General features: G+C 38.7%; 1 protein-coding gene across 6 annotated transcripts in view; it reads right to left on the reverse strand.

The window, feature by feature from the left end:
• Positions 1–12643, reverse strand: part of LOC124637951 (dystroglycan 1) — an 81339-nt gene that overhangs the window by 17315 nt on the left and 51381 nt on the right. For 4 of the 6 annotated variants that reach the window (XM_047174695.1, XM_047174701.1, XM_047174697.1 and 1 more), the window contains 7 exons: positions 4386–4535; positions 4052–4198; positions 3919–3960; positions 3440–3607; positions 2136–2300; positions 1622–1735; positions 551–706 (listed from right to left, as the gene is read on the reverse strand). In XM_047174695.1, the coding sequence (XP_047030651.1) occupies positions 551–706; positions 1622–1735; positions 2136–2300; positions 3440–3607; positions 3919–3960; positions 4052–4198; positions 4386–4490 (897 nt within the window). In that variant the 5' untranslated portion in view covers positions 4491–4535. The remainder of the gene's footprint in view (positions 1–550; positions 707–1621; positions 1736–2135; positions 2301–3439; positions 3608–3918; positions 3961–4051; positions 4199–4385; positions 4536–12643) is intronic. The other 2 variants (XM_047174699.1, XM_047174700.1) reach the window with 1 other exon arrangement.

A 12643-nucleotide genomic window follows, 5' to 3' on the forward strand; every position in this document is an offset into this window, starting at 1 on the left:
GACTTAAAAATGTTCTACCTCATGGCAGAAAAGGCTAAACGTGCCCTTCTATAGTTTGCTCAATAGTCCAGTTACCCAAAACGATCTTCATTTATTAATCCCCAGTAGAGTTTTACATAAATTAGACTCTGTTATCAAAGCAATAAAGTACAAAATACCTGTCGTTTGATCCTAGGTGCGGGTTGTACGGCCAGTAGCTGCCAGCCGATGACAGGCAGCCGAACCACGTGCGCGAGAGTACCGTCCCGCGCCTGCTCTCGAAGACCAGCTACTAACACTTTGTGGTGATTCCATATACGGTTCCCCAACAGTCTTTAGAAGACTCAACACTATTATTAAGGTAATAAAGTACAAATTCACCTGTCGTTTGATCCTAGGAGCGGGTTGTACAGCCAATAGCCGCCAGCCGATGACGGGCAGCCTCAGTACATGCGCGAGAGTACCGTCCCGCGCCTGCTCTCGAAATCCGACCACTCACACTTTGTGGTCGTTCCCCAACAAAGTTTATAAGAATGAACCCTATTGTCAGAGTAATAAAGTACAAATTTACCTGTCGTTTGATCCTAGGTGCGGGTTGTACGGCCAGTAGCCGCCAGCCGATGACGGGCAGCCGAACCACGTGCGCGAGAGTACCGTCCCTCGCTTGCTCTCGGATACCCGCTACTAACACTTTATGGTGATTCCATAGTTTGTTGCCGCAACCAACCTGGAAAATGTAAAGGATTTATACAATTTATTTTAAATGGAATGTCGAAAGAAAGTGTGTATATAACTAGGAGAGTCTAGGTTAGGTATATTGCTCTTGCTTTGTTCTTGACTCTGTAACAGCTAAGCAAATTGGCATATTTAATTGATAAAATTTAGATCAATATAATTTTCTTTTTCAAAATGTAACTGGATTTTCTTCCCGCACATGGATAAAAGTTTCATTCATCCTTTAATTTTAGCGCAACAACATACTCAGATACAGCCTTACCACCTACTTTTACCTTACAAACTTTTGTATTCATAATATTAATGGTATATGTTATCAGTATACATTATGCTGATCACGGTTGAACGAAAAGTATCTTGATTGTGTGTGTTTAGGTCCTGTGTGACCCACAGGTCACATTGAAAATCGTTTAATATTTATAACTTCATATTTTGTTTCCAAAATAGTTTTAATGAAGTAGCTGTATATGGATAATAGATATTCATATATTATTTGCGTGATGTGTTCACTGATAAACATATGAATATGTGTTCGCATAAGATTTTGTATGCGTATATATTTTAGACATTGTACATGAATATTATTCGTCAAGTGTTTCTAGTACTCAGGTAACTGGGCTGATTAGGTCAGATGGGCAGTCTCTCCTTGTAAAGCACTGATACTCAGCTGCATCCAGTTAGACTGAAAGCCGACCCCAACACAGTTGGGAAAAGGCTCGGTAGATGACGACGAACGATGAAATTTTTATGTGTATATTCAGATATTGTACATGATTGAATATAATATACTCAATACTTTATCGCATTCCATAATGTGTAATATTCTGTATTGTAGAATACCACACCGTCAGGACGGTCGATTTGCTTTGAATAATTGAAGTCAAGTAGGTATTTCTAGTACACTTACATTAAGATAGATGGCAGTGGTGGCGTCCCCGTGCCTGCGCTGCGAGGAGCCGGCGCCGCTCATGATGGTCTCGGCGTGAGGCTCCGCCTTGTACGGCTCCATCCAGAACTCGTCCTGCAAATATACACCGTGATATTGTGAAGTTAGGGATTGAATGGCTCTATCTGACAGTAGAAAAGTAGGTACAGTAAAAAAATAACAGGTACCTTGAGAGCACAAATAGTTTTTTTTTTTTAAATAAGCTTTGAATACACACGGAGTTTTGAGTAGGTATAATTTTTCACGCAGTTATTGTAGCTGGGTCGGTGTACTCAAATAGCGAGCCACGGGCCTCTATTGAGAGTGAGAAGCCAGGAAGTCTGACGAGCAGTCTTAGCAAGAGTGATCAGATTGTTCGTTTAATTCAGTTGATTAAGTCAGATAGGCGGCAGCTTCACGCTAGACACTGTTACTCAGCTGCATCCGACTAAGAGCTGACTCCAACATGATGATTTATGTGCAGTTAATATCTTACGCCGTCGAGCGCCATAAAGCTGGCGAGCTGCATGAGTGCGCGGGTCCGCTGCCGCGGTGACACGCGGTGGAAGGAGCCGTCCAGCATGATGACCAGCACCAGCCGGCTCTCCTCGCCGACGCATGACCCGTACTTGGAATGAGGCCTGTCTTGGGCTTTCTTCACCTGGAATAGGAAGAAAAACCATTAGTTCCATCAAGTAGATATTTGATGACAATAAACTCCCTAAGCCTAGTGAATTTCAAAGAAGCTAACTTTTCCGATCAATATTTTTAGCCGTAACAGACCGATCGGTGATAATATGAAAAAGTTATAATTATCGCCAGAATACATATGGGAAAATATACAAAATAGTAAATATACCTACTTAAAAATATTGCATTAAGTAAATGAAATACACACATATTCTCCTTTTTCTTCCTTTAACTTTCATTTAACATAAAAAATCAATAAAAAATAATTTCCGCACCATCCTTACTCCCAACATTACAATGACAGTCGCAAATGAAAGTGCTGTCGTTGTGAAGTAAAATTCATTTATAACACCGCACCCCCGCTGGTTAATGTAATGCCAATAATATAATTGAATGGCCACATGGACAAGCCAACTGTCGCTAACTTTATAGGGCACCGCCCCACACTAAAATATTCTTAAATATTCAGTACACATATCAACATTGTATCTACACGGATACTTTAATTTTTATAGCTGTGGTAATGTATAGCTGTCACCGATGAATCAAACGATTGATTTATGTATTTCAATTTCAGTAAAGCGACAACATGTATCAAAAGCTATAAACAGGTCATTTACTGGCAAGTGCCTTCATGTTTCAGAATATTTAGACAGCTATCTTGATGCAAAGTATACAATCATAATTAATATCTGACTAGTAGCGCTAAAACTATGAATTACAACAATGTACACGATATACGTCGACGTAAATTATTGTGTACTACCACAATTCAGTAACACGAACTATAATTTATAAAATCTGTTGTCATCGGACACAATTCACGGAACGCCAGTATACACGGGAAGTAGAATTCATGAGGAAGTGCATTCTTGAGGCGGCGTAGTACTCACTTCCACTACTTCAATAGTAAAGGAAGCGGGAAGGCATTTTGCCATGACGTCACGCTCGAGCCTTAATACACAGGAACACGAACTTCACAGGACGCGCCTGTTCCTATGATGTCACTGTACGCGGCATAGTTTTAATGTATTCAGCTACTTCAGACATACTTTAAACTAGTTGAGGACTCTTCGACTACATCAAAAATATCTGGTATCGTGGACTAACCTCAACAGTGAAGGAGTCGGTAGCAGTGAGACCGCGCGTGCTACCGTGCGCGGTGACAGTGAAGGTGTGCGTGCCTAAATCCTGCTTCTGGGGCACGCCACTGATCAGACCGTGCCTCGAGTCCACGGCCAGCCAGCTTGGCATGCGCCGACCGCCTTCACTTCGAACCTGAATGTCAAATAAGTGCACCTTTAAACCACTTTCACAGCATTTCAAACATGTCGATAGCATCATGAGGCCAGAATGTCACCAAGCGTATTGCACTGTATAAAGTTTATAAGCCCTCCACACTAAAGCCCCAGTTTGCCTTTACAGCGTCAGCGGCGCGAGATGGTGGACTCTTAGCGTTCAGCCGAGCGAATGGAATCTAAGTGCCTGCAGACGTCTTGTTGTGTACGATTCCAAGGACAGAAATGTAGGATACGATACGTGTTCTTATGTTGCAACGCATACCCGCTATTTGATCCTCAAATACGAACCTTGACTCCCTTACGGACTGCTAATCGATTTGATTTCTGGGTCTAGAATTAAGTAGATATTAACACTTGAGCTAAACTTCTAACTACAATTTGGGACTCCGAATCAAAATGTTTGAATCTTCTCTTGACATACCTTATAAGCTAGTACTTTTCCCGAAAAAGCTTCTTTTGGGATTTCCATTCGGAACAGATGTCCCACATAGGCCGATGTGTCGGGCACGCCCCATAACCTTCTTAGGCCATTTTTGGCTATTTCTGAGTGGTTTGCTGTTAATTCAACCTGAAAGGTCAACCATAAAACTTTACGCTTCTATAGCTTAATCGGTAAGCGAGGTAGGAGGAAGTTTATGATTTGTCGACGTATTTTGACTGAAATATGCTTAAGTATTCTACTACAGTGTATTAGACATATGTACATGCGAATGTTTGTTATGACAGGAAGTGTAACATGATGAGAGTGCACTGACCAGAAATTCTTCACTGTTGTCAAATGCGAAGTCGTCATCGTGCCTCGTGAGCGCGAGTGGACACAGCATGAGCAGAGCGCACGCGATATACCTCGCCCGCCCCATCTCGCCTCCCCACCACTACTACACTCATAAACACATCTTGATCATCTGTAAACAAACAAATAATATTTTAATACATCATCATATACATGTGTATACAAATGTTTGTAAACACGTGCAATTGCATGAAAATTGATTGTTGGCTGCATACTATTAGTTGTAAACTTATAGGTGACAAGGTCAATAAGCTGTTAATAGGTACTACATTGCTGATCAATTGATGACACGTGATACACGACAGTGCACACGAAGGCACCGCTGCATTTGGAACATTTGAAAATATAAATGTTAAATGCTTCATGAAATAAAATAAAAAGCGTGTAAAAATAGTTATGGTGTACTATCCAAAGAAACTCGATGACTTGGCCAAAAATACCTAAGTGTAAGAGACTGAAGAGAGCGGTCAAAGAATCCGGGAGGCTTTTGTCCGACGACACTTGCCAGCATAAAGAAAACTGAAGATTTCAAGAGATACATCGGTGATAGGCTCAAGGCTTTGTGTTTCATACATATCATAGATACAATCAGAAATATGTGACAAAATTAAATAAAAAGTGTTGCCCGGACATTGAGCGTGATAAATTAGACATTGTTTAGCCTATGATGGTGCATTTAAAAATAGACAAATTTTCGTTAAATATGGTGTACAAATGACTTGGTAATAAAGAAGAAAGAGAGGGGAGGGCAAACGGAAACGACTCGGGTACTGTTACACAGTTAAAGGCGCGTGTTGGCGCATAATGATTGGACACAAATAGAATGAGCTTTTGAACGCTCCCCGCCTTGCTTAGCATGCTGTCGCGAAACCACTTCAGGGAATACTTTTATATCCCTTTTAAAATAATGTGGCCTTTACAACCACTCGAGACGAGAGCCAATACCGTAAGAGCAACATTTAATTCCAAATATACTTTTAATGAGTTCCAAGTTAATTGTGTTGTGATAATTAAGACCGCAGAAAATTCGGCTCTGTGAAAAACTCCCGAGATAACAAAGCTTAGGCGTGGTCGTTAGTTCTCGAGACGCGGTAATCTGGAAGGCAAATACTAATGTACGCAAGATCCCACGGGGAAAACGAGCCCAAATTATGTACATACTATGTAAATGTTTTAACTTACAGAAACACAGAAAGTAACGGAGCGTATTATTATGTATATTTAGGAAAATAATATTCTACACCATTTTATTTAATACTAGCTTCCGCCAGCGGCTTCGCCCGCGTGGTGTGTTGATAAAAAGTAGTAGTAGTAGAGTAGTAAAGATAAATAGTACGCCATCTATCGAGCTATCGGGAAGCTCGCGATTGAACAATGAGCTACAGGTTAAAGCGCGAGATATCATTGCACTTCTTACGTATCTTAAAAAAAACAACGTCACCACGTTTTAAAAAGCTATCATTCCACTTCTTACGTATTTTAAAAACACATCGTTACCACGTTTTAAAAACACCCAGCGCCATCTATCGCATACCTCAAGAACTAAATAACTTAACTAATACTTTTACCAATTAGTAATTCGTTGAATTATAGTTATTTCAGGATAAGTAGATGTAAAAAAAACAGTTAAGACGATAAAACAAATTGTACGTCATCCCTCGGGAATTCCTCATTTTGGAGGATTCATTATCGTATCATTTAGCTTCTAAATTTATATGTTCATATTCGTTTGCAATATATAAGTAGATGTAAAAAAAAACAGTTTAGACGATTAAACAAATTGTACATCATCCCTCGGGAATTCCTCATTTTCGGGGATTCATTATCGTATCATTTAGCTTCTTTTACATGTTTATATTCGTTTGCAATATATTACCTTGTTTTAAACGACACACAGCGTCATCTACAATCCATCCATCAAGCAAACAATATTTTTGTTTTCCCTCGGGAATATCTATTTTTTCGGGATAAAAAGTACCCTATTATTTAATCCGGACTTCTGACTTTACGTCTGCAAAATTTCAAAGCAATCGGTTCAGTAGTTACGGCGTGAAAGCGGAACAAACAAACAAACAAACAAACAAACTCACTTTCCGATTTATAATATTAGTAAGGATAAACACTCGTTAAAAATGATTTATGACGACTTCTGAAATTCTGGACATAACTCGACCACTCCAATTATTTTCAAGAAGAGCGCGAAAAGCGGAAACGTTTCGGAATGAACGTGCTCAGCGATAAACGTTAAGTAGAAATGGTACTTTATGTTGAGTACATTGCAGTGAGTTTTAACAATATTAACTCAACTATATTGACCTCTTTGCTGCCCAGGAAGTCTCTGAATGATACACATTTTTTGCGGTAATCCAAGGAAGAGGAAAAATCCCGAGGCAAATATGCGGATACAGGGGTCGGTCAATAGGCTTCGATCGGAAAGTTTTATATCAAGACGGCACTATAAAGATGAGAGGAAACGGGAGGAGTTTCCTACAAAGTGCTTTCACACAGCCGTGTAATGCAGTGCAGAACATAAAGTTAAATGTGAAATGAAAAGTTACTTTGAAATCAAACTAAAATAGCTAGCGCATAAAACTGCTGTTTGAATACAACGACAAACTGAATGGTAAATACGACAGTTGACGGAATTCGCAGAATATGGGGAAGCTTTATCAAATTGTAGGCAATTGTTTCCTGAGAGTGAAATACTCCGAATCGTTCTACTCCTTTTTGTTAAATAATATGTTTGGTACAAATAACATATGATGCAAAGATAAGAGTAATATGTATTAACGTATCTGTTTATTTGGCACGTAATGAGCTGACTTGATGAATCAAATTGTTTATACTAGACTGCTTAGTTCGCCATTAAAGTAGATGCTGATGTAGCATTATAATATTGTTGCTGAATTATACAAGATCAGGTAACATTTAACACAAAGCGGATAATAATTACTTCATATATTATATGAATCTTTTCATTATAGCAAAACCAAATAACACAAGAAATTAATTGGAGTGATATTAAAACGAAATGATAATCTTTCTATTGAAGGAAAGTAGGTAACTCCAAAAACTCTATAAACGGTAACGCCAAAGGAAAATTGTAAAATTTGTCCCAGTTTGGAAGCAATTTCCTTAAAGCATTTGCTGATCTAAAACTTTCTATACTTGGAATATTTTTTGTGAGTTTTGAATTATTCTCGGTCCTTTGTTTGCTGCCTAACAAACATTTTGTCAACTGAGTGCTTAGTACCCTTCTAATTGAAAACAATCTAGACATTCATTGGTACAATAACAAAATAAATCCGCAATGTTTTCAGACACATTCTATTTGAAGTTTCGCCAGCACGTTAAAGGCAGGCAAACTCTCTAGCAGCTTACCCTTGGGTTGTGAGGGGACCGAACACTAAGAGGGTTACCACAATGGATCCTTCCCCCGACAAAATCGAGTCTGTGCTTATGTACGATGTATGTACACTCGTGTTCAATAACGCTGTAGACTTAAGCCGACCTCATGTACGAAATAATTACTTGATTCCCGGTGTACGTGGTAACAATCAAACTCATACAAGCAACTAAAATTGCAGAGTTATCAACGAGCGACAATATTTACTCATTTTATATCAATATTTGCTTGGTAATCACTGTTTCAACTGCACCACTTTCGTCAAAATAAGGAAAGAAAATTGAAAGAATAAGCCCCCGCTTGGGGCAAGTGCAAGGGATCGAAAATCATTCAATCTCGAGACCCCTTACTTTTCGAGATTGGGGTGCAAGTAAATAGCATTATCATCATAATAACTTTTGTTTTTTAATACGTAAACGTTCTGTGGGCTACTTAGGTAAATACACTCGCAAGAAGGACGAAGAGAGTATCTTGAGATAAGAAGTCAAAGTGGTTATTGTAGCGGAATTCAAATGGGAAGTATTTGAAGTGTTATTAATTAATGCATTACATAATTTCTTGACTTTCCTTCTTTTTGGGATTGCAATAGTCAACTTGACACATGACTTTTTCATAACTATGCAAACCTTTCAGGTAAACCATACGTTATTTGAAGGATGTTATATTTCCGTGTGTGGAATACGATTCAACTTCGCGGAGTCGCCTGGGGTACGAGAGTAGCACTACATTCCGCATCGCGTATTTAGGTCAGCTGGTAATAAGGCTCGTCATAACGTGAATAATTCACCCTATCAGATTGAATTACTTCTGAAATGTTCTTTGCGTGCACGATGCTATCTGTTCGCAACTCCAACTTGGCTCAAACGCGACCCTTTTTTAATGATTATGAGTGTAATAAATATTGGGAAAGTGTTTTTGGTCTGAATGAATTGCATAACATTAGTCGTTTAAAATGCCTAGCTGAAAACCGGCTCAAATGGTAGTAGATAAAACTAGCATGCTCTTGTTATTTTATTATACGACCAAGAAATGAAGAGACTTCGAAGAATCGATTTAAAGGGTCTTCGCTGGAATCGTCGAGCTTCGTAAAATCCGCACTCCTAAGCTTTTCCGAGACGTAATTTTTAGGATTCAGGAAAAGCGAACAGGAAACAATAAAATTGTCTACCATAATAAAGGAATGTTGCTATGTATGTCATGATGCCAGTACGTTGGGTAAGAAATTATAGGTGGTATAAGCTTTCGTTAACTTCTTTTCTATTTTAGTGTTGGCTTCCAGCCTAGGCTGAAAGCTGCGATTATTCCTAGGGAATGTATTGTACCTAGTTTTGTTCGAAGGTCATCACTTCGTTCAATTTGTAGATTTGAATGGCTGTTGTTAAAAGACTTTTGTTTTATTTGATTTTCGTTAGAGAATGGTTAGCGAGACAGATCACCCAAGTCGACACCCCTATGGCCTACATACATAGGTAAAAATTCTCGGAACAAAATCATCTTTAGGTTGAAAACATCGGACGCTGCGTCAGTCTATTTCGACAGCGGAAGTCACGTGGTGCACTTGCGCGTGTGTGCATCATAATGTCAAAGTTCTCAGTATCCAGCCGCTATAAATATGCATGTGTCTCTGCGTTCGTGTGTTTATAGTTCCACGTTCACGTCGACCGCTAGCCATCGATAGGAGCCCACCCAAGCGACTATTGTGTGTAATCGCAAAGGGCAAAAAGGGGTATTGTTTCCAGTCGTATGGGGTGCAAAAACTGTGCAGGTGACGTGATAAATTACCTACTTCAAAAAAGACTCGAATCCTTTTTATAATGGCGCCTCAAGTTTTTTGTTGAACTGGTTGACGAACCAAATTATGGAAGTTAAATTCCAGTGCGAAATCAATAGTTATCAGTCAGCTGAAGCATAGTTCAGTGGTTCGTCTAATAAATTGGCGGTTAGAAGGCAGGAGGAAGTCGAGGTCGGGCGTTTTACGAGTCGACTTAATTGAGTTTTCGAAAGAGGCTGTCACTCGCGACGTTAATTATTGGAGGAGTATGCTTACGATAGGTTTCCAAACAACTGTTAAATGCGTCCGCAAATATTTTAACCCAGGTTAGATAGTCACCTTTGGTTTTATGACAATATTAAAATGGCAAATCTATTTTCAGAACGCTGCTTTATAGCCAGCTCGTAAATTATCGCCGCCGCGCCTATGCCTTCATTTTATGACAGATCGTTTAAATATATTGTTGGCACATGTATAGGTACACAAATATTTACACTGGCTTCTTTTAATCAAATTTATTTATAATGAAACCGTGGAGGTGAGGCAACATTCATTAATAGAACTAGTTTAAGCTGCGCTACAATGAGGAATTAATTACAGCAGACTCCATTCAGGTTCTGAATAAATTTAAAACAAACTGGAGCAAAAAGCGGTTCGCATCTCAGATCATAAAACAATGGAAGTATAACTTTTCTACATTCCAAATGCGAAGATGGACCAATAAAATAATGTTTAATTTTTATTTCGAATTTGGTTTTTTTTTAAGCACTGAACAAGAAAGCATTGGTTTACCACACAGCTAGAAAATCTGGATGAAACATAAATCTACCAAAGTTTCCCAGCACCGCTTCGCCCTGTCTCCGAGAAACTGCCGTTTTATAGCCCCGACGTATCTACTAGCCGTTTTATGGTTGGGAAAAGGAGATAGATTTTAAAAGACGAATAGCTTTTTGAAGAAGGAGAAAAAGGAAACCTCGCGAATGAAGTGTTTATGGCATTTACCTAAGTACTCAAAAGCAAACACTACAAATATGCATCGAACACATTACTAAAAGCAGTTCATATCGACATTACGCTACTATGACACAGTCAGAACCAACCGTCATATTATTTCAACAAACGCTATATTGCTTCGGTATGTCATGCTGTGCAAGTGACGAGCGAAGAGCACAAAGTTTCAACACAAAGACTTCTTTAGTCTTCAGTAAATTAGAGACAAAGAGATTAAACTTCCTAAATAAGACAAAATGTAAGGAAATTCTCGCGAAGGATGTGGATTGTGAATACACTTCGTACAGTGCCATTACGTCGAAAACAAAACGCGAGGGGACGGGCTTTGAATTATAAGATGATTTGGATTCTTTGAATAATCTTAAAACGAGTTCTTGAGTTCCAGATTTATCCTATCAGTAAAAGAAGCATGGAAATAATAGAACATTTTAGCAAACTGTGCACCTGTTTATGCAAGTATAAAGAATCAAACGACATCAAATGTAGGTCGATCAAATATGTATACGTTTGAAACTAATTGCACTACTAGCGTAGTCTAACTGAAACTCCATTTGATACGGCAGCACTCAAAAAAGTATTAGTGTGTATAGCGTCAATTTTCCACGTTTCTTGACTCATTCGATTCGTAGGATTTTATTAAAGCCCCATCGGCTCTCCTGAAAGCTTACATTTAAAATCATCATTGAGTTTTGCAAATACTTGAAGAGTACTGTAGTGTTTTATGTAAAATAAAAGATATGCTTTCACATCAGACGTTATGGTAGCATAAAATGAAACTGGAACATCGTATACTTGAGTCGTCATAATAGGCAACATTGTCTTTCGGGTGTACGGTACGCTTGACGTTTAAGCCAGGCAAATCTGCAATATTGTCGCCATGTGTACGCAGGGGCGGGCCGCATGGCTGCACCAGACTGTGATTTACACGACACTGGCCCCAAAACACCTCTCCCTTTATGGCCAGACATTTCGGGGAACGGCAATTTATTTGTCTGGCTGTAGAAGTTTAGATAGATGGTTATCAACCAGCATTCAAGTTTTATTCGCGTCAAAAATACATACTCGTACATTTGATCATTCGAGTCAGATATTACTTGGATGACATGATAAAGTCCGTGTAAAGTCTACTTATGAATCGAAAATGAAGCGTTCACGTGAAAACAATAAATTAAATAGCTTTTGTTGGAATCGCGATAAAACAGTCGCGACCGTGGTTTATCAGGTTACTGATCTAAAGCATGCCTTTGAATAAAGTTTAGAAATAAATAACAGGTCAAAAAATTGGATCAACTTTCGGGGCAAGCTACTTTTATTGTACGGAGCTACAATGTTTACGCCGTCGCGTCGACTGTGCTTGTAATAACGCAAAGCTTTACCAAGAATACGAGTCAACATTTCAATGTCAAAGTAAATAACTCATAATGTGTGTAATACATTAGTGTGCAAATTGGGGAGGCATTTATGTTTGCCAGCACAATGCCTGTCTAGACGAGACACTGAACCCGACGTAACCTACCACCGCCTCTGATTTACATATAGATATTGGGATCGTTTGGGATTCCGGGACACATGTAGCAAAATCCTATGAGATTACGCTTTGTTAAAAATAGGCATTTTTTATGAATATCATAAATAAATATTGAGTATTCTTACGAGAAATTGGTAGTAAGGTCTGAATACATATGAGAGATCAAAGTCAGACAAAAAATCTACTAAAATTATAACTGCTATAACGTTTAAAATCGATAGGTGTCGCATTTTCCTTTTATAAGATTTTCGAATATTTTTATAAAATTAAGTGTCTTTAGATTATTACATATCCTCTATGCGTAGGATTTTATTCTTGGATTATTCTGACTGTATGATTTCGATGCCCAACGTATCTCAGCTTGCTCAGAATCGTGACGTCGCAACGTATACAGTGGGTATAGTCAGTTTATTGTATCACTCCAATGGATTGCAAAATAATAATTCACTTCAACGTCAGCATGCTAAAGCGCAATCCATTATGATCAACACATATGATACTGAA

This window comes from Helicoverpa zea, chromosome 17, assembly GCF_022581195.2.
Source record: "Helicoverpa zea isolate HzStark_Cry1AcR chromosome 17, ilHelZeax1.1, whole genome shotgun sequence".
NCBI lineage: Eukaryota > Metazoa > Arthropoda > Insecta > Lepidoptera > Noctuidae > Helicoverpa > Helicoverpa zea.